Raw genomic sequence first — 23,458 nt, 5'->3', positions numbered from 1 at the left:
GGAAAACAAACCTTGATAAACACAAAAGGAAATACTGAGGACTTTCCATTAACATATGAACACAGCACAAAAAAGTAAAATCTTAGTTCAAACTGGCACGAAACTAGGTCGTAGTGGACATGCAGGGCAAGAGTCAGTAAAATCCGGAGGGAAATCTGGGCAATACTGTTCAAAATAGACTTTTCTCTCCTCTAAAGAGTTTTAATTAAGTATTTCTTGAAGAGCTGTACATTTAACTTTTCTCTCTTCGTGGCCATCTATTGCCCTTTTGCTCCATGTACACACGAAGCACACTGTCACAAGTGCTTCCTCCCTTTACTGTTTCTCTTCTGCCTCCATTTCCTGCTCCAAGGAAACAGGAGAAGGATGCTCAGCACATTTTTCTCCTTTAACCCGAGGTTGGCAAAACACCCCCAAAATATTTCCTGGTGTTGAGGATGGACTGTGAGAACTCAATAGAACCAGGACAGCAAAAGCTGCCAGCACAACTTCACGGGCAAAGTTAAGTCTGAGTTCAGATGTAGGTGTGAGGATAGAAAGAGTGAAGAATGTGCTACGAAGACCAACATCCCAGAATGGCCGGGCAGTTCTTCAGGCTGCGCTTTCTCATCTCTTTGCTGGTTGCAGGATTAGACTGCGAGAAGCAGTGTCTTCCAGTATTTAAAACAAACGAAAAATACACCTTCCAGGGACAGAAGCATGTGGGAAACAGATGGTTCAGTCAAACTTCCACTAAACAGTGATAACTATAATTTCTTGCTCTTCTCTATAAGTCTTTTTGCCGTTTTAGAAAATGACTCAAAGATTCTTTCAAATCAGACTGTCCAGTCTACACAAAAATATTACTGAGTTTAGTAACTACAGTGAAATCATAGCTCTTGTATAACAATGGAAAAAGTGAGCTGGTTGAACTTTTCTAGTTAATGTCTAGGAAATATATTGCAATGTGTACGGCCAACAGTAAGTTTTATTTCATATCTAAGATAGCACTGTTTAATACTCAAATAGTTTTCTTCATTTATTTCTACTTTGAAAGTGAAAAGGAAAGAGATAAAGAACAGGAATAAAAAATGATTTGCCATATAAGTCACTCTCTGATTCTGGAAATAAAATATTTTAATTCAGTTTCACTTAAAAAATAAAAGTAGTTTCTTACTCCCACACCGAGTACATTAACATTTTCACATACAGAAAGCCTAGGTACATTGAATTGTTTAAAAGACATGTCTCCACATAATACAATTACATTCACATGAAGTATATAAACTTATATAATTGTATATATTCGTGACTTTTGCATCTGGTACTTTTACAAAACTAACACATAATACGCTTATTTTCTAAAAGTCAATTCTTAGATAATGATCTAAAGTTAGGAGAGTCTCATGAAGAATTTTAATAGTTGTGTTCATATGAGAATTCAGTAATTGCCTAAACATAAGCTTCAAACTAAAGTTTTAGCAATTTAAGTGACCTGACTGGCAATGCATGGGATTCTTATCAGGTTGTACTGTTTGGTTTACAGTTTAAGTCATTTCAAGTAGTTTCTAATTATTTGTGCATTAGGGGGTAAAAAGCACCAAGGATAATAAATATTTTTTCACATCACAGATGAAATCACAAAACAATGATCTCAATATCCTTTCAAAATCTAATCATTTGAAAAGAGCAAATGTTCAATCTTTAAGCTTTCTTTGTGAGATCAACTGATACACTAGAGATAAGAATGGAAATGCTAAAAAAAGAGGTGCTATACATCTACTAACTACAGAATTCAGACATTCTTCTCACATTGATGATATCCATTTCTGAACTGATTTCCTTAGATCTAAAAAGAACTCTGAAAATAAGTGTAACATTTATAAACTTGTCAACTATATCTCTTAAAAAAAAATAATCTAAAGCTGTCTTTCTTCCCAACACATGAAGCAAAAGTTTCCTGATGAGCAAAAGCACCTTATGGTAAGGAAATATATAAAGAAAGTGTTTTCTACAAATTAATATAGAAATTTATGTACATAAAGGTGTAGTTATCCCAGCTGTATATGTAATATTTTAAATAACACACAATAAAAAAACTCAAAGCACATATTGAAAAAATAACCCATATGCTAATACTCCAGTTATTAAATATTGCAGCATATCTGTAATTCTAACAATTGGGGGGAAAAGTTTCTAATCTAAATGATCAATGAAATCTCTTTGGAAATACACTTAAAAAATCTGCAATCAGCAATCCTGACTGCCAAATTCTAACCCAAGCTATAGGTTTTACAGCTAAGATAAAATCTCATGAAAATGAAAGTGTATATAGAGGTCACCTCACAGATTCTTGAGTAAACAGCATTATTGATGTGACACTGGTACAAGCTAGCTGGGCTTTTCTGTCCTTGTCTTTACCAAGGGCACATGGTAAACATAACATTAAGAATGACAGACCTTCCTCACCATAACTTTTGTTGCTCATAAAATGTTAATGAACATTGTCTTAAACATTTCAAGATCATGAGAAAAGTTCCTTACCTGAATATATATGATGAACTCTCTAGATTTAACATATTTTAAAATGAATTCAGAGATGTATAAGGAGAAACATAAACTACTTGCTTTGACAGTTTTCAGCCCAGGTTTATTATGTGTCCTTTTACGTGATTTTTATATATTTAAGGAGTTCCAGCTTCTGCTAAGATTTCATTTCTTTTTCCCTGTGGTTTTTTTGTGTTCATGCATTTCTGTTTTGTTAGTTATATTCTTTTTTCGAGATGAGGTATTAGGAACAACTGCATTAGAAGGTCCGCTGGTAGCTATACAAAAAGAGAAAAACTATTGCTTAGATTTTCACAAGCAATTCATGTTCAAATAATACTGCTAAGTCACAAAATAATTAATTTTAATTGTGATATAAATGAAACATTGTAAACACTCAATAGAGCATTTTTAACCTTTTAACTTTTTAGAATTCAACACCAATACAAAAAAGTAATGTCAATGGGCTGGGTCCACAAAACAAATTTCTCTTTTCACTCTAGGTTCTTCCTGGAAAACTAATTTATTCATCATTTTTAACTACCGTCTATTGTGCTAACAATCTTCAAATGTGCACTTCTGTTCTGGGTCTTTTCCCTTACTTCAAGATTTGTATACCCTGTATATCGTACTAGAAATCTCTGTATAGATAACTGACAGGAAACATAATATGTTTTAAACTGAACTCATCATTTCCCTATAAACATCTACTTTCTACTCTATCTCTTATGTCACCACTATTTAAAAAGTCTGAAGGTGGGGTGCCTGAGTGGCTTGGTCGGTTAAGCATCTGCCTTCGGCTCAGGTCATGATCTCAGGGTCCTGGGATCGAGACCCACATCGGGCTCATTGCTCAGTGGGGAGTCTGCTTCTCCCTCTCCTCTCCGCTTGTGAGCTGTCAAATAAATAAATAAAATCTTTAAAAAAAAAAATAAAAATTCCGAAGGTTAGAAGACTATAAACATTCTTCACTTAGAAATCATCCTTCTATATCCAAACCCAAATCAAGCCCTAATGAGTTACTAAAAAATTATTCTAAGCCAGATTCCACTTCCAGTATGGATGGGAAGTTTCTGTCAGACCAATTCTCCTACAGATAACAAGTATAAACTTCGGATAAAATATGAAAAACAACTATTTGAAGACACTGAAGAGTAAACAAAAGCAGGCGAATACTGGAATAAAATCAACACTTGGAGGAAGGGAACTCATGTTGAGTCCCCCCAACACACACAGTTTTTAAAAAGTTTTTGGCCTTAAAAAAATGGGGTGCCTGGGTGGCTCAGTCAGTTGAGTGTATGACTCTTGATTTCAGCTCTGGCCATGATCTCAGGGTTGTGACCACATTGCTCTGGGTGTGGAGCCTGCTTGGGATTCTCTCTCTCCCTCTCCCTTTGCCCCTCTGTTCTACTCACCCTCCCCCTGACCCCGCTCAGGGCTCACAAGCTGTTTCTCTCAAAAAAAAAAAAAAGAAAGCTTTTGGCCTAAGGACAGTATCCAGAGTATCCAGTCTGAACCATGTGCAATGACTAAAACTCCCAACATAGAACTCATTCTTAGTAGCATGAAGAACCAGAAGATAAGTATTGGAGCAACTATAGCTGCTGGAAGTCAGGTGGGAGATCCCAGAAAGGGAAAGCCCCCAATTCTTTGTATAAACTTGATCACATTTATGTCATGAGCAGGGTAAGCTCCAAGAAGTCCAGCTGAGGCTAAAAGAAATGAAGTGAAATGTGAGCTGCCAATGACTTGAGGGGACACAGTTTTGCAATCTGAGTTTAGCCAAGGTTAACTCTTTGCTTGAAAAGAACCCAAACAACTCAATACTCTTGGGAGAAATATAACAAAAATAACAGTTTGGACTTTATACAACATCTCATTCATAATGTCTAGGATACAATCCAAAATTACTCAATGTATGAAGAAACAGGAAAACATCCTTCTTCTTGAAAATGGATAAACTGATAGAGACCAATCCTGAGATCAGCCAGATTAGTTACACAAGATTTTTAAAGCAAGTATTTTAACTATACTCAAGAACAAAGGAAAAGATTGCTTATAATGAATAAGAATATAGGAAATCTCTGAAGAGAAAAAATTAAAAGAATCAAAAAGTGTCTAAAACTAAAGAATAAAAATCCACTAGGTAGGTTAACAGCAGAATGGAGAGGAAAAAGTGAACATCAATCTAGATTATTAAAAAAAAAAAAAAAGTCCTAGGCAGGCTTGCCATAGTCAAACTGCTGAGAGTCAAAGATAAAGGGAAAATATTGAAAGCAGGCAGAAAAAAATAATTCATTAACCCACTGCATACATGGAACAATTCAATTAACAAAGACTTCTTATCAGAAACAATGGGAACCAGAAAACGGGAACAGGTGGGAAAAAAACAAAACAAAAAAAACTTTCTTCCTAGAATTATGTCTATCCAGCAAAACTTCTTTTCAAGAATGAAGGTAAAAGAAATACTTTTTTAAATACTAACAGACCTGCAGTATAAGAAATGCTAAAAAGATTCAGGTTGAACGCGAATAAAACCACATGGAAACAAAGACTTAGGAAAAGGAATAAAAACTGATGGCTACGTGTGGATAAATAAAAGACTTTTTCTCTTCTTAATTTCTTTAAAATACATATGACTGTTTAAAGCAAATATTCTAACACTGTATTGTAGCCTTTATAATATATGTGGAAGTAACACACATGGATAACTATGTGTTAAGGATGGGAGGAAAGGAAGGTAAATGAACCTATAGTTGCAAGGCTTCCACATTTTGAGTATAAAATTATCTCCAGGTAGACCATGAAAAGTGAAAAATGTGTATTTACAGCCACCAATAAAAGAATAATGCAAAAAGATAAAGCTAACAAGCTAATAGGTAAGTTAAAATACTAAAAAATACTGATATATAAATATATCAGTATAAATATATAAAACATAAAAATATAAAACAAGGAAGAAAAGAATAAAAGAATAACAATCAGAAGGTATAAACAGAAAATACAATAAAATAGTAGATTTAACCCAACCATATCAATAATTACAATGTTAATGAACTGTAAACATTGCAACTATAAGGTAGATATTGTTAGAATGGGTTTTTTAAAAAGCCAAATGTATATTGCCTACGAAAAAAATATCCCTTAAATATGAAGACACAGATTGTTTGGAAAAATACTCCATGCATACAGTAGGCATAAGAAATGTGAAGTAGCAAAATTCACAACAGATTAAATAAACTTTAAGACAAAGCATTCCTAGGAATCAGAGGGACATTTCATGATGATAAATGGGTCAATACATTAGGAAGGCATATGAAATATATATGTACGTAATAAAAAAGCTTCAAAGCACAGAAAAAAAGCTGACTGAATTTAAGGTAGAAACAGACAACTCCACAGTTGTGCGTGGAAAGTGCTCTCTAAGCAACTGATACAATAATGAGAACCTCTCCTCCCATGCACATGTCCCCACCCCTCAAAATGGTAAAGACACAGAAGATCTGAATAAGATTATCAGCAATTCTGACCTAATGGGTACTGATAGAACATGATACCAATGAACTATGGAATAAAATTTCTTTTTTAGTGCTCTTGGTACACTTAAGATGTACCAAGTCCAAATGGTAAGCCATAAAAAAAAGTTTCACATGTAGGGGCGCCTGGGTGGCTCAGTTGGTTAAGCAACTGCCTTCGGCTCAGGTCATGATCCTGGAGTCCCGGGATTGAGTCCCGCATCGGGCTCCCTGCTCAGCAGGGAGTCTGCTTCTCCCTCTGACCCTCTTCCCTCTCGTGCTCTCTCTCTATCTCATTCTCTCTCTCAAATAAATAAATAAAATCTTTAAAAAAAAAAAGTTTCACATGTAAAAGACTGCACTCAGTGTATGTTACAAAACAGTGAATGTTTTGTAATTGCGATGCAATGAAACAAGGAATTAGTAACAAGATATTCACATCCCCACCCCCAAATATTTGGAAATTAACCAATATGTTTCTAAATACTCCATGACTCAAGGAATAAATCACAATGTGAATTAGAAAATATTTTTAACTGAATGAGAATGAAAATAAAATTTAACTTTTGTGAAATGTAGCTAAAAGAGGAAAACTTATAGCTTTAAATGTTTATATAACAAGAGAAGAAATGTCTAACAAAAAGTGATTTAAGAAACTACAGAGGATAAAAGTAAATCCAAAATAAGTGAAGGAAGAAAATATTAAAGAGCAGAAATCAATGAAATATAAAACAAACAGCTAAAATCTAGCTCTTTGAGAACACCAACAGAATGGATAATTCCCTAGTGAGAGTAATGAAGGAAAAAACCCACAACACAAATTATCAGTATCATAAATAATGGAAGTTATTACCACAGTCATTAAAAGGATAATAAAGTAACCAGAAAGTCGACCACTAAGATAAAATGAACAAATTCCTTGAAAAATACAAGTTATCAAAGCCATCACTAAAATGAAACAAAAAATTAATTCTATCAAAATTTAAGAAATACCTATCTTACGAAAACTCATTCAGAAAAGAGAAAGAGGAAGAAATATTTCCCAAATCATTTTATGAAGCCAGCATCAACCTGATACCAAAATCTAAAAGACATTACAAAAACAAAAAACAAGAAAACAAACAAAACAAACAAATAAAAACAACAACTACAGACCAACTGTTATCTTTCACAAATGCAGGTGCCCCAAATCCTCAAAAGTCAAATTGAATTCAACAACTCTAAATAAATTATTCATCATGACCAAGTAGGGCTTATTCCAGAAATGCAAGATTGGCTTTTATCAGCTTATGTTTTATTTGAAAAGTCAAATATAATACCACTTCATCGTTATTATTTAAAAATGCTTATGAAATAATGCATTTATTATGTGTCTAATATGTAGAGAACAACAATGTACCATGATTCAAAGAGTATTCAAATCCTAGGTCTACCACTTACTAGTTATGTGAACAGGGATAAGTCACAACCTCTCTGCAACTTTTCATCCATAATGGCATGGCCATGGGCCATGTTTAGAAATTTAAGAATAAAAAAGCGCTTTGCAGCATAAAAAAACTAGACAAATATTAGCTTTGAGCTGTATATGGAATACACGATAATTTATATTTAAGATACTAAGATATTAAGATTTATATTTAAGATTTCAGTTGTCTGTACCTGCATATTCTGGTTAGTTGGAATGTACTAAGTTTAAATATATTTAAGATACTGCCTTTAACTTGTAAGGCCTGATAATCTGACAGAGCTACAATTAATTAGGTATAAATATCAAGTCAGTAGTAGAGTGTCATTGGAGTTCTTGTTTTGGTAATCATATAAATACATCACCATTGGAGGGGGCTGGGTTGGGGTTTGAAGAGTGGGAAGTAAGGGGAGAACATTTTTGAAGAAGAAAAATGACCTGAATGTCAAAGGGATTTATTTGGGGGGAAGTGAACAACACTATAACAACAATGGCAGCTAACATTTAGTGAGTGTTTACTGTGTGTGTCAAGTACTTTACATGTATTATTGGATTCATTTCTGACAACCTTTAAAAGAGGCACTATTACCCTAATTTTATGACTATGAAACCGAGGATCAGAGAAGTTAAGTAATTTACCCAAGATCATATAGCTAACAAGTAGTAGAGCTGAGATTTTAATCTAGGTTCCTCCCACTCCCAAGCACAAACTCTTAACCAAAAGAATATTTGAGAGCACTAACATGAGGAAAAGAATTAAGAGATTTCCAGTGAGGATACAGTCAAAACCTCGGAGCTATCTAGAATTCTCTGAAGGAAAAAAAATGTAAGGTAAGAAAAAAGGGAGCCGTTGAATGTCCTTGTTTGGCATAGGAAAGTAGGAAGAAGAATGAGTGTCAAACAAGAAGAGTAGAAGAATCAGATAAAGGGAAAGAGCACCAAGACAAAGTACATTGTGGAAGTCAGAATAAGATAAGATTTCAGGAAGGATCAACCACATAATCAAATATGCCAAAAAGGAAAAACAGAAAAAAGTTGGGGCGCTTGGCTGGCTCAGTTGGTAGAGTGTGACTCTTGACCTTGGTGTTGTGAGTTCAAGTCCCAGGTTGGGTGTAGAGATTACTTAAAAAATAAAATCTTACAAAGAACAACAACAACAACAAAAAAGTTGACTGCAAATGGGGAATTAAGACACTGTAAAAAAAGAGAAAAAAATTTCATATAAAATGACAAATAATGCCTAGGCTCAAAAGAAAAGCAAAAAGTTCATAAGTTGGTGTGCAGAAAAGTATCAGTATGAAATATATTTTATTAACAGATACAGGGGTGGGAGAGACAACAGAGAAAAAAATATAAATACACCAATAAACTATAATAACAATTTTTAACTCTAGGAATTGTAATGATCCTTCCTAAAAACAGATTTTAAACTCAAAAAGCAAGCTATTATTATTCCTTTGTGTACAGAATCCATAAATTCACACACAGTTCTAACCTGGTTTGCTGCTTGCTTTCGTACTCTTTAAGGTAGCTGGTGGTGTTGGGAGGATCTTTGCAGGTGTATATGTATTTAAAGATATTTTTCTTCTCATTACTGGACTGGAACGCGAAGCTGTAGAGGCTGGAAAAAAAAACACAACAGATAGGCAGTTTGATTATTTCTGCCAAGTTCTTACATTTTAGAAATTTCTAATGACATATTTAGTGGACTTATGAATATACATTACAGGAGAAAATAGACAATGTAAGGCTTATGGAGTAAATGCAGCAAAATCTTATCTTTCCTATAAAAAGTTCTCTCATGCTCTTAGCCAAAGAGATGTTCTGTTTCTACTGTAAATAATAAGCATTTAACAGTCTTTACCAAAGGTATGCCAACAAGAATAGAGCAACAGACATAATTTCATACTGCCTTGATAGAAACTCAGATTCTTAAGGAATGGCAGAGAGCTTATGACAGTTTTACTGCCTGGTTAAAAAATAAAAATAAAAAAAAAAAGACAGGGTCCCAAATTCTTTTTCTCTTAAAAATATGAAGTAGAGATTCAGGGATAGTTAATCTATAAACATTATGGTCTATTAAACTATTATATTTAAGAATAAACTAATAGATTATAAGTAATAAAATAAATCAGATTGTCTTCCTCTATTATCTAGTTGAGGATTTATCTTAATGAAAGGGAATTTTAAAGATTTTTTTTTCTTTCTAATCACAGTGGGGCAATTAAAAGGTGTGACAAGGAAAAGTAGGGATAATTCTTAAGTACGAATTCCTCTGGGGAAGGATAGGTCAGAGCAGGAGAGCTACTAGAACGAGCTTCTGAGTTCCTAACCGAAGGGAGCTGAGGAGTTAACAAAAAGCAAGATTTGCCTGTTTCTGCAATTTTGGGGGAGGATATGATAGCAATAAACAGCATGTCTCTGAAAAATAAATATGTGGGCCAATTATAACAACTGTGCCTTAGATGGCTGATATCTGTCTACACTGAATGAATATAAATCCCAATGGCAGAAGTTCCAAGTTTAATGACATAATACACAAATGATAAAAAAAATCCCTAAAGTACCATGTAAAGCACTATACCACTACTAAGTCTTTCCTGCCTCTATATTTTATCCTGTTAACTTCCATCTCTAACTTATCCAATTAGCATTTCCACAGCTTCCCCCCATCTGATTCTGTTAGTGTCCCATTGTACCTATCTACTAGCTACCACAAAATTGATTAATTTTGTCCTAAGTGAGGAAAAAGCCTTTCTGAATGACTGAGGATTAACAACGTCAGCTTCTTTGTTATAAACAGCACAAAATCAATAGAGTCTATATTATGATGCTAATTCCTTGACAATGCAAGGAATTAAGTATAAATAATGTAAATATCCTGTGATTACTATTAATTCTGCAGTTACAGTATAAAATGTAGGCTTCAGATAACTTTTATTATAATTGGCATCTATTTTCTTTACTATTCAAAAAGAATTTAAAAAAACCATACACTTTAGAAGACCTGGATTTTAGTCTTGCTTGATCACTAATTTCTTGATTTCCTCAATGGTGTCTAAGTTTTTTTCTTTAAACAGTAATTTTTCCCAAATGAAATCTTAAATAAAATGGATGAAAACAGATACTCTGGTTGAAGCAGCCATGCAAGACATAAGGCCTAACCACTCAGCATCTTCCTCATGGAACTTCCAAAAGCTCTTGGGAATACAGATTGAAGACCAATGAACCAGAGGGACTCTAAGGTTTATCCAATTCTATGAACTGCATTAACTGTATTTACGTTCTCATCTAGTTCTCTTAGTAAGTAATGGCAGGAAATTTTAGAAGAGCTACAGGGCTTGAGGTACAACTTGTACCCATGATATAGAGAAGACTAACCTGAAATGGAAAAGGAATTTAATATCCTTCATTAATATACCTCAATAATATACTCTGATGAACTGAATTCATTAACCACAGAAATAAAGCCAACATAATATAACAGCATCACAGAATATAACTTCAAAGATGATCTTTTTGTAAATATTCCACAATTCTCTTCCCAAAACAGCTGTCATTACTGCTATTTCCCTTGTCATTCACTGAAAATCTTCTAAAGTCTAAATAGCATTGATATCTATCCTAAGTTCTAATTTAATAATTAGAATCTTTCCTTCATCTCTATTTTAAGATTATAAATCCTTACCCCAGGGAAGAAGTGAAACATCAAGTATAAAGGGGGTAAAGGGTAAACGAAAATTCATTCAGGTTCTCTACTGCAATTTGAGGAAAAGCACTGTCCATTCTATCAGCTAACAGAGAAGAAAGGGAGATGAACATTCTTCGTTTTCCTAACTTTGACTTCATAGAGATTAAAGTTATTTCATTTGGAGTATTACCAGTTCTCAGAATCAGACACATTCACATGCAGATTTTGAAATCAAAACCTACTTCCTAAAACCATTCCTAAAAGTATTTTAGAATGCCCAGATTTCTCTCCATTACTGTTAATGATTCAATGTTGACCTCCACTACCAGAAGTGTAAGAAAAGGGAAGCCACTATACTGCAGAAATGCAGGGGGCACCATTCAGACAGAATACAATGTGAACAGAACTCTCTAGAATCATATAACGTGGTAGTCAGAAAGGGAAGAGGAAAACAGCAACACGTGAAAGTGGCTTTCATTCCCAGACCTCCAATTTCATTCTTCAGAGAAAGAGATTTACAGTATGCACCTTATGAAAAGGAGAAAGGTATACATTGAAAGTCTGTGACTTTCTGAAGATATGACTAGCCCCAGCAAGATCCTTAACAACGCATGGTCTCCCCAAACTGGATGCTTCCTAAACTGGAAATTCCAGTGTGCTGACGGATCTTATAGAGCTGAGAATGACAGCAGTCAGCTGACTTCTCACACCCAAAAAGGTAGCCCTAAGGGTTTCCCAAAATGATGTCTCTTACAAGAGTGCTATAGAATGTTTAAAAGTGTCAGCAAAAATGTGCTTTCTCAAAAAATAAGGTTTGGAAAATCTGGGTATACAGCTTTCCTTACAGAAGAACCTTAGCTATTTCTACACTAATATAACTCTATTTCCCCAAAGAGAGGTAGGATATAAATATACAGCTTCCAAAACTTACTGAGCCATGAATCCCTTTTCTTCAATGAATGAATCTTTTCAGAATATTTTCTGAAGAACATAACTTGAAAACCCTTTTGTCCTAATTTGCTCTCTTTAGTCAAGAGCTCCTTCTCAATCAGAATGACTACTTACCAGAGCTGTTGTGGGGATAGACATGTGTGCATGTGTGGGTTTAATGACAAATGATATTTTGTAATTTTTAAAAAGCTTATAAAATGACACATGATAAGAATGTGGAAAAAGACCATGACTCTATATTGTTGACTTCTATTGCTGGGTCTTAGATTTTTCTCTTTCCTTTTTAGAAAGAAAAAGATTTTTGGGAAGAGTCAAGAAAAGTGGCATACTGCATAGTAATTACACCAAAGAATTCCAAATATTGTTCCTTTATACCCCCTTTCCTCGTAAAATTCTATTCACTACCACTAGTTGAGTTTGTTGTTATAATTCTTTTTATATTCAGATAATATCTACTGCCACAAAATGATAATAATAATAATAGTAATAAAAATAATTTTCCTACAAATTTCAGGGGTCTTCCGTGGAACTTCACTTGATGGAGAAGCAATGGAAGCAAGAAATTCATCCACCTGCTTTAAAGACAGGGCATTGTGAAGAGTCTCTAGAGGACAAATAGATGGCACCATGGAATACAACTCAAAGCCTGAAAAAAAGAAATGAAGAAAATTTGGATATTTAAAAAATCTTTAATTAAGAAGGAAGACGACCATTGCTTAGAACTGTATGGGTTAGGTCTTTCCAATCTATCACATGCAAACACATGAGATCTCTGAAGTCATGACACCAGATGCTATGCAATATGGGATTGGAACAAGATGTGACAAAGATTTCATTTTAAATGTAATTACATAGTACAGCATGCACACAATTTCATTCTATATTTTGGTAAAATCTAAGAATGATACTTAAAGAAAAAACCTGGGGGGAAAAGTAGAAAACATTATATTGTTTCAGTTTTTACTTTAAAAAATCAGGTCGGGCGCCTGGGTGGCTCAGTTGGTTAGACGACTGCCTTCGGCTCAGGTCACGATCCTGGAGTCTTGGGATTGAGTCCCACATTGGGCTCCCTGCTCAGCAGGGAGTCTGCTTCTCCCTCTGACCCTCCCCCCTCTCATGCTCTCTCTCTCTCTCATTCTCTCTCTCAAATAAATAAATAAATAAAATCTTAAAAAAAATAAAAAATCAGGTCTACTTGATAGGTGAATAAGTTGATGCCATGATGTGTCCCTTATGCCAGAATGCTAAAATTAACTTCTTATTGAAGAATAATTATGTTGTAATTACTTGTGAAGAGTCATTTAAATTAGCTTTTCTAGTCACACCAAGGCCTACAATACTCTCTAATGTGACCTGAAAACAACATTCATTCATTTATGCTGAAAATGAAATTTCAAAACACATTGTACCTACCTTTATTGAATTAACTCAATAATTCTATTGTTGAAATTGCTAGCTGAGTAAAGTCAGGCCAAGTAAAAAGCAATACAAAATACAGACATGTTTGCATTCAATAATGGCACAGAAATACAAAAATTTCATGAAACAAATCATGCACATATATATTAATACCATCAGTGAAACAAAAATGCTTAAATATACAGGTCTTTTTTTAAACAAATAGAATATAGGTTATTTGCTTTTTATAAAAATTGCCTGTTCATTTAAACTTTATTCAACTGAATGGCTTTTAAAATTGCTTTCATACACAACTGAAAGAACAGGTCCTTCTGCATCTACTCTTTCCAAAATCCAAACTAATTTTCCTCCAAAGAAAATACTTTTAATACTTAAATTAAGATTTTATATAAAGGCTAAAATTATTAAATAAAAAGTAAAAATTAATTAAACTCGAATAGACTGCAAAGCTCTCTGCTTCAATAGGCATGTGCTCATTTTAACATTGGCTGATATTTACTTAATTTGGGGAGGAAAAAGTGACCTGAGAACCGCCTAAGTCTTGGCTGAAGTAGGGAAACTATGGTTGAAAGAGAATCTAGTCTTCCTATGAAAATAACAAAAAGGTTTATAAAACTGGTATGTTTGATTTTCAGGTGCAAACCAAAGCAAGACAGAACATTACATATACTCAAAAACAAACAAAACAGAAACTATACCGTAACAGCAGCTAAAGCACCTGAATTAAGCACTAAAAAAATTAGGCTTGCACAAGTATTACGTTTTTTTAAAGTACAAGATTCATGCAAATACACGCAAACCCTTTCTTTGCAATACACTAAACTTAACAAGATGATTTTTTTTTTATCCTTTCGTCAGAATGTTTTGTAAGTGTTTTATAACAACTATTTCCTTGCCTTTGCCTGTTAGATTTCCTAACAGGCAAATAACAACATAATCAAGTTCCTCTGGTGACACATTTCCCCACTTATCTTTAGTAAACTGTATTTAATGCACAATGAAAGGGTTAGCGCAGCAATTTAAAAAGCCACCCTGCTGTCATGTTTAGAAGCTATAAAAACATACCACTGGAGCCTAGACATTCCACAGAGGAAACGGACCAGCACCTATAGAGGTGTAGGTGTTCTGCACAGAGGCCCAGAAAATAAGGTAAAGCACTGTCAGAAGATACTTGTTTCACCATGTTCCTTGAACTAAAGATGAAGGGAGGGGTAAGTCCATGATATGTATTAAGATGGAAATAACATAAAAGTTAGGGGAAATAAAAAGTGAAAGAGTCAAATGACAATTCATAGGACAGATAAGACAACACAGTATAAAAAAGAAAAAAAAAATCTTGAAAACCCAAAAGAAACATTTCTAGAGTTGAAAGGAATGCATTTATATGCATTAAGTCACATGTGTGGAAAACCCACATTTAAAAAAAAAGTCTTAGCCAAAGGAATATAAAGTTACTCTATTATCTGTTAAATTTAACAAACTTTTTTTTTTAAAGCTTCAATAAACACAGATTCCTCCTATAAAAAAAAAAAAACTTGCAACACTGGCTATAAATACATAAGCATTCTGCATAAAGACTATAGTCAGTCTTAAACCTGTAATGTTTCTTCTTAGAATTTTGTGGCTTCTGTTTTTCTTGTAACTTTGGTTTTTCTTCTAAGAGGTTCTTATGCATGTGGATTCTTTAGAAGCTGCAGCTGTATCAAATAAGGATCTTTTTCTTCAGAAAGTAGCATTTAAAGAGCTACAAAGGAGGGAAAGCACATTAGGCTTTAAGGCTAAATTTTCTCTTGTTGAGGATGAGATCTTCTTACTCCACCTCCAGGAAGTATTTAGTACAGTGTTATTTAAGTGTGCTGTTAAAGGATCCAGAAAGGGGAGGATGACCATAAGCTGTGTTTAATTCTTCAGTTTCATATAAGTTTTTGAAAGACTTGATGCGAGTTTTTGAAAGATTTATTTGCAGTCAAAAAGAAAAAAAATTTCCAGGGGATAAAAGTACCTTCATCTGGAATAAAAGCAAAAATCTGTATGTTTTGTTTTAAATTCTTTGACCCTCAATTATTTAAAAATGATCAGTAAATACTCCCTCTTGTCCCAGAAGAACAAGCTCTGTGTAGGAAAGCTGTAATAGTGCAACGATTCAGTTTATAAACAATGGCCACGAAACGCTTCACTGTTCAGCCTCAGAAACTGATTTAATTGAATTAGCTTTCTAGATTTTTAGCTTAGTCTCCTTCCTATTGCGAGTTCTCCAAATTTTAACAAAAAGCAGTGGTACCAAAAAAAAACTGGTTGCTTGACAATAGCAAACCATATTGCCACATGAAAACAAAGTGAATGCTAGATGAAGTTTTCAGAGTGCTCCAGACCAAACTGAGTTTTGCTTATGACAAAGAGCCATAGATAAATGATGTTACACAGTGAAATCTGCATCTCCTAGTTCCCAAGAACTTTTCAAAGACACATCTCATTTGGCTATTTGACAAGTTGTGGCTCTGTATTTTTATTAAGTAACTCAATAAAACAACCATGTGATCAGAAAATGGATTAGAAATAAAAAAAACATTAAAATGATTAGGATTTAAAAAGAAAACAAAGAATACTAATTGTATTTTTAAAATTTGTGTAGACTGATCACTTGAGAAATTAGAAGGGATTTTTACATGCTAGTTTAGTATTAAAACTCATCATCATTGTGGTCATTTAAAAGTTTGATGAGTGATGTTAAATCGTTGTGTAAATTATAGCTGAAAAAGGGAGCTAGACAGTATCAATGCTTCGGGTGAGTAAGTTGGAATTATATGCCAACTGAAATTAAGAATGGAGAAATGAATGATACTGTATACCCCACAGTTTGAAATAAAAGAAAAATAAAAAAGGATGAAGCAGGGGAGTATCTTTTAAAATAAAAGCAAAACGTACCATTGGTTGGGTGTCGAGCAAATGAGATAGAAAACCTTTTAACAGCAGAACCGCGTGTGGCGTCTGAGAAAGAGAAAAACAGGTACCTGAAATTCGTAACAGCTACCAAAAGAAGAACACTTAAAAAAAGAGGGAAAAAACAAATATATAAGGAGGTTAGAATTAGGTGACATGCAGAAGGGAATGAGAGAGGGTACTGGTTAAAAGTAAAATGGCTTGATGATAGAGGCAAAGTGTTTAATGAAATATATAAAAGAAAGAAAAGCAGGATGAGCCAGCAATTCTGGTAAATCCATGTTTTACTGACTTAAGCAAAATTGTGGATACATGAGAAAAAGTTTTAAATAAAGCTAATCCTGAAAGGGCTAATAAACACTCCTATTAACAGAAGGCACAAGATTCCATGAGCCTCCAAAGACAATCTGAATATTAACACTTAAGGTACTTTAACAAGAATGAGAGGCTCTCCAACTAGGGATTCTAAAACATTCTCATGCTATGTTTATTTTTATAAAAATATTGCCAAAATATTTTCTTCTATTTATAAACATTCCGTTCACTTTATTTCATTTAGATCACTATTAGTAAGTAAAATGAGGGATAACAATGAACAAAAGTTTAAAAGATCAAAGAAAAACTTATTCTTTATAATATGGCTTACCAACTGTCTAAAAGACTGATACATATGATGCAGTTCTAAATTTCACATTTCAACAAACTATTCATTGAGTAAGTACTGTGTGTCTAACCACAACTAACTCTGATGAAACACAGATCCAAGCCATGGCTAAGAGAGCAGTGACTGTCACTTAGGCGATAGGTGTCACCAAAGGGTACTAGGATTCCAGCTGAATCAGTCAGTGGACGTAGGCTTGCCTTTGAGAAGTACTGTATGCTCATGGGTGTGTGCATGGGTGTCTATATGAATCTGTGTGTGCATGTGTGCACATACCATCTATGCAGCCAGAAGAAGTCAGCTTTTTACGATGAGTACGAGCATAATCCTGTAGGTTAGGTGCGCTTGAAGAACCCCCGAGCACCGAGGTGCTAAACAGGCCCGCACAGTGAGACCCTGATGGGAGTTAGAGAAAATACATACACAACGGGTGTTCTTCCATTCACATTGGGAATTCATGCAGCATGCAATAACATGGCTCTTACCACACTTATCTGGCAGTGCCCTGAATAGATTTACAATTCGCTTGTAATGTCAACTTTAAAATAATCACCACTACCACTTGTCATATGTACAAATGAGGGTTATTTAACACTGGATAAAATGTTGCCTTTGAGGAAAATAATATATCTACCCCATAATTAGAAATATACATATTAAAAGTATTAAAAATACTACTAGGAATTAATTTAGGTTGGTAAGGGATTCTGTCAGTTTGCATGAACAGGTCATATAAGAAACCTCTCCTAGCACAAATCTAGTCATAACAGATCAATATTTTTTAATGTATGCCTATAAATGAAGAATCTTTTCTGATACCCTGAGTTAAGAATCATCAATGTATGTTATGAAATAAAGCAAACTAAAGCTTACTAATCTGTGAGAAGACCATTTGAAAACAATTCCTTGTAGGTCATCCAGGCCAAAATCACCTTAAATTTCTAATACTTAAATGACTTCAGATCTTAAGTAATAAGACGTTATTAGCAAATAAAACACAGTTATTAGCAAATAAAACACAGTATAAACTGATGCTTAATTTGTAGCAAAAGTCTTTATACCCCAGGAAAACTTCTATCACTTGGTAAAGTTTAAATAAATTTCTATCAAATATATTATGATACATAAAGGAAGACAATGTGGGAATATTAAAAGCTATCAACATAAGCTATATGTAATTAACTAAAGAAAATCCTCGAGTAAATAGGCATCAACAAACAGTTCATATACTTAGTATGTAGATCAAAGTACATAAATAGTTGAACCTTATTTATGCTTTTATTAAACCTGTTTAGACAACTATTTATAGAGAAAATACTATGCCATTACGTTTATCAACAATGAGCTTAAAACTAGTAAGTTTAGAAAGGTCTTTTTCAATAATGTTGCTTTGCAACACTATTTGCAAAGAACCAATTATGTTCTATAGGTCAGTAATGACTAACAACTGCCCCTAGGCATTAGTTTTGCTTTGGTTTTCCTTAGGAGATAATCAAAAGGAAAAATTAATACACCAAGAAGGGGTTTAAAACATTCCCCACTTAAAAAAAAACTTTTTTTTATCAGAAAAGAAGGTTCTTTTTTTTCTTTTTAGTAGGCAATAGCATATTTACAATTTTATCAACTGGGAAAAATGACATTTCCTTCCTAAATTAAAATATTTTGGGATTTTAATTTATAGAATACAAGATTAAAAACTAGCATTGGCAATTGGACTAAGTAGTTTACACTGCAGACAGTCAAAACAGTTATAAATCAAATTAAATGCTATTTCTTGTTCATTTTATTGCCACTTTTACTTTGAGTTGTACAACTTAACATTTTTTAATTAGTATATGTTAAATAAAAACTAAAGCATAGCATTTGGTCATGCTTTCATCACTGACGAGTTTTACATGTGTGCGGAAGAGTGAGTTGAAGAAGATTTGGAATATAATTTCCTTTAGACCACATACCTACAGTAGGGTTCTGCTTTTGTTCCACAAGAGTTCTTGGTGTTCGCAGGTAATTAGCATTTTCAGATACAACCTGTGCAAGGAAAGCAAAATAAATGAGGTAAAACAGTAAAATCAATTCAAAATTCCATACTTCATTTGCAGCCTGTTCCAGACAGACAAAGGTTAATAAGCTGTATGATAAATATTAGTAGAAATACATAAAACACGAAAGATCATGCAAGATCCCCTTCTGAAGGGAGTCCATTTCATATGAAGTCCTTGCAATGAAGTGGTGCGAAGCAGGCATTCAGAATGAAATATCATGTATGAAATAAGACAGATGAAAAGAAACAATTAATAGATTGATATAATTTCACTCTTAAAAGAAGCCAAATGCCCACTCTTTAAACAGCTCCTGTATTTGAAGGGGGGAAAAACAATCACAAACAAAAGAAAAGACAGACAAAGACTGTTGAGGTCACCATACAATTACTGATCCATGCACGGGCTTTATCAGAGTAACCTTTAAATATTCACAGCCTTAATGGATACCATAATCCCTTTTCCTATAATCAAATGCGTTCTATTTCCAAAAGGAAATTGCTGAAATTCTTGGAAAAGTCATGTGTAACAGCAGACCTTCCATTCTTAAAACAAGAAAAACAAAAAAAATCCTAGTATTTTAAATTTCCAAATGTCATCACAGAAAGTCCTTCTGAAGTCCTTTTATTTTGACCCATATTACTGATGGGCACCTATACATTGCATCCTCATATAAAGAGAGCATTAAAATATTATACAATTCAAAATACCCCCACTGTATGTATCCCTTAGATACTTCCAGATAATGGAATAGTGAGGGAGAGAACAATTAATATTAGGTGTACCCCGCTAATTAACACAGGACCACATAAATTTTGGTATTTTAAAAAATGTTTATATTCTCAGCAAATTCCAAATGGAATCTAATTTTTCAGTTATGGGGGAAAAGGTTATTAAATTTTCTTACCATCAAATTACATAATTTTGTTTCTGAATGTTTTAAAGAACAACCATGCCAAAAAGGATTTCTTTCCTTTTTAAAATTTTTTATTAACACACTAAAGTTCCAGGAATGGAAAATTTATTGATTAATTTTTAAATCCTGGATATTTAAAACCCTCCTAGTAAAAATTCTAAAACACATGCAATGTAAGAGGTTTCTTTCTCTCAAATATTGTCAGGTATCACAAGCATTTTTAAATGAACTGAAAATTAAAATACAGAAGGATTTACTCTGATGTTAAATATAAGGGATTAGATGTCCTCAAAGACAGCTGTTTGTTGCTCTGAATGCGGGTAGGAAAATGTTTAATGAAGTAAAGTTTAAAAACCTGTTGCCATGAGCCAAAAATACTGGATGTGAAAGCCAATGATTTGGGGGAGACAGGGGAAGAAGTGATTTGTTCCCCTGATCTGCGTCTTCGACGCCCAGTACCCACACCACTGGTATAATGCAGCCAGGTACCAGTACCCTCTGGGCTAGACACACTCAGGGGGCTCTCTTCCTGGAAGTGAGAAAGGGGGCAAAAAAAAAAAAAAAAAAAAAAAAAGCAGAGCATGCAAAGTTAGATACAACAGAGCCAAATGATCAGAAAGAAAAAAAAATACAGTTTGTTCGCATTTGTTTATCAATTTTTTAAAAAACTATTAAACAGTAATTTGGGAGCCAAATATTTCAAATATTTGAGAAATTCATAGGAATGACTTAGAAATCTAATTGTATGTGATAACAATTGCAAGAATTACCTTATCTTCAATTTAAAAAACATTTATACTGCTTAATAGTTGTCCCTTCTCTCTTAAAGCTGGAAAGATTTAACACTTTTCTGTCTTAGCAACTTTTAAAATATAAAAGTATTCTGCTTAATTTTAAATATTCAAGACATTCTGTGCTATACTGGGTAACCTTCCAACCCAAAGCGCTAAAGAATTGTGCAAAGGGTTAGAGAAGTTTCAATTTATATGATGTAGAAAAGAAAACCTATCTGCCAGACACTTATAAAAAGAGGTAAGATGGATTCAAATTGCACTTATCTCCATTTTCAAGCTATTTGTTTGTTTACCCCCTCCAGAGATTATTTATAGAGTTCAGTAAGCAAAACATGCAGCAAACATTATCATTTACATGTTTGCATGTTCAGGTTTCAGACAGTGAGGACAGAGTAAAATCTACTTGCACAAAATGAAGAGAATAGTCTTTTTCTCTGTGTGTCTTTTGGAAGTACAAACTTCTGATATCCATGGAGATGGTGGACGCTGGAAAAAGTCTTCAAGGTTTTACTTGAATAATTTACCTTATGGAAGTAAAAGTTTAGCATGGCATAGAAATAATCTCTTGAAAGCAACTATTTAAGTATTTATGAGAAGAAGGTTTATAAATGTGTTCTGCATCTTAAGAATTAACAAAGGGCAGTGATTTTGTTGATTTTACAAATACAAATGTGTTGCAAAATGAAGACTCACAACACATTTGGCTGTATCAGTGTTATAAGCTTTTTGGGGTGCAGAAGAAAGTTTAATGGTGAAATTTTGAACAATCTGAAATTTGCAGATTGCTTTGTTCAACATCAAAATCACTGCCCTTATACAGATGGTAGTTTTAAGTTATATTAATGTCATTTCCCAATTTTCTGAAATTAAAGATACCTGAACATAACCCCAGATATCTCATTTTTAAATTAAGCTATACTAGAACACAGTCCCAAATTCTACAGCTGTTAGTCATCCTCTTTTTATAATTAACTTACAATATCACAATCACAGAAACCCTAACTAGTATACAATTTCCATTTTAAAAGTACCACAATCTCTTTATTGATGGATGTTTTTCCTATACATAATTGTCAAATTGGGTAACATATTTATTTGAAATTTGAGAATCATAAAGCACTGTTGTTTGTATAATTTGAGGTAACAGAAATGAGCATAATTCTGTTTTGTTGTTTAAGTTCTTACTCACCAACTGCTAGTTAAATGTTATAATTAACTCTTATGACTTGGCATATTTCATTATTAACAAAAATATTTTTCTAACTTAAAAGTTGATGGTTGTTTCTAGCTTAAAATCTTGCTCTATACTTTTACTCAAGCATTTAGAAAACATTTATAAGCACTAATCTCAATCAGTGCTGGGAGAATCATCCTATAGAGAATATAGATAACCCAAAATATAGGTATTTGAAGTATAAAAATGCATACTGGTGTTAAAGATTTACTTAACAAGCTACATTCCAACTGTTCAGCTTTCTTGTTAAATCTTATTTTAGTAGTTATTTAAACGTTATTCTACTAGAGAACACAAGAATTAGCCTTATTAATTGTAGATCTTAATACAAAAGGTAAAATTTTCAAATATCTCTTCAAATTTTCAAATTCCTATACTGATTTTTGCAATGAGACTAACAACTTAGAATTTCACATCTTAATCTACAGTGTCATTAGAATCAGTCGTTGTTGAAGCATTTCTGGCAGTTCCTCTCTACTTTCAGGTGAAAATTATTCTCTGCATATTAAATCAGACTTTTAAAAAAGTTCTTTATTAGAATAACCTAACGTGACAGGACAAGAAAATAGATGAATTCATAGAAAGGTCTTATTTTACTATGTCTATTCAACTTTGTTATGAAAATTATACATAAAGCTACAGGTTCTTAAATCAATCTCTTTTTTAATGGCCTCTGTATTTTAAAAATATTTATTAGAAAAAGAGGCAAAGTTGACAATTAAAAATCTGTTAGGTTCCCAAGCTCCATAATTAAAGCTGTATTTTCTTTTCTGTTTTATTAAAATATAGTTAGTTTATTTTACGAAAAACATGCTCTGACACATATACTTACTTCATTTGTAGCCATCTTCCTAGGTCTTGGAAGTGGAGACTTCCTGTGTATATGAATTGGCTCTGATACCATGGGTTTGAACAGTATCACAGCACGATCAATTTCATCTTTTTTAGAAGTATGTGGTTCATCATCATTATCAGTTTTAAAAGATCTCCTGCCTTCATTCTATGGGCAAAGAATACAATATATAAAATTCAGATAAAGCAAGAGTCTCTTATGACAAATTCAACCACCAACTGGTGAAGTCAGTTGAAGCACATACACAAGTAGGCTGATTCAAATGAATCAATATTAATTGGATTTTTACAACAGCCTAGTATTAGTCTATAAAAACAGCTAAAAAAATTCAGAGATATATCAAGTTCTTGGACTAGAGGATCTACTACTGGAAGTTTATTTCCCTCAAAATTGATCTGCAGAATTTATGTAATCTCAGACAAAATCCCAAAAAGTTCTCTTTGGAACATTACTT

At 33.4% G+C, this 23,458-nt stretch overlaps 1 protein-coding gene across 18 annotated transcripts in view; it reads right to left on the bottom strand.

The window, feature by feature from the left end:
- Window positions 1-1,098: 1,098 nt before the first annotated feature.
- Window positions 1,099-23,458, bottom strand: part of PPIP5K2 (diphosphoinositol pentakisphosphate kinase 2) — a 70,260-nt gene continuing 47,900 nt past the window's right edge. For 3 of the 18 annotated variants that reach the window (XM_073888750.1, XM_073888756.1, XM_073888753.1), the window contains exons 24-33: window positions 22,984-23,151; window positions 21,321-21,441; window positions 20,479-20,648; window positions 19,124-19,196; window positions 17,445-17,564; window positions 16,493-16,555; window positions 14,633-14,692; window positions 12,654-12,794; window positions 9,002-9,127; window positions 1,099-2,804 (exon numbers count right to left, since the gene is read on the bottom strand). In XM_073888750.1, the coding sequence (XP_073744851.1) occupies window positions 2,692-2,804; window positions 9,002-9,127; window positions 12,654-12,794; window positions 14,633-14,692; window positions 16,493-16,555; window positions 17,445-17,564; window positions 19,124-19,196; window positions 20,479-20,648; window positions 21,321-21,441; window positions 22,984-23,151 (1,155 nt within the window). In that variant the 3' untranslated portion in view covers window positions 1,099-2,691. Of the gene's footprint in view, window positions 2,805-9,001; window positions 9,128-12,653; window positions 12,795-14,632; window positions 14,693-16,492; window positions 16,556-17,444; window positions 17,565-19,123; window positions 19,197-20,478; window positions 20,653-21,320; window positions 21,442-22,983; window positions 23,152-23,458 lie in introns of all 18 variants that reach the window. The other 15 variants (XM_073888767.1, XM_073888777.1, XM_073888812.1 and 12 more) reach the window with 12 other exon arrangements.

This window comes from Callorhinus ursinus, unplaced genomic scaffold, assembly GCF_003265705.2.
Source record: "Callorhinus ursinus isolate GAN/ISIS: 27379988/994484 unplaced genomic scaffold, GSC_fseal_2.0 scaffold3, whole genome shotgun sequence".
NCBI classification, from domain to species: domain Eukaryota; kingdom Metazoa; phylum Chordata; class Mammalia; order Carnivora; family Otariidae; genus Callorhinus; species Callorhinus ursinus.
The sequence above is the reverse complement of the archived record's forward strand: the minus strand, read 5'-3'. Positions and strand labels throughout refer to the sequence as shown.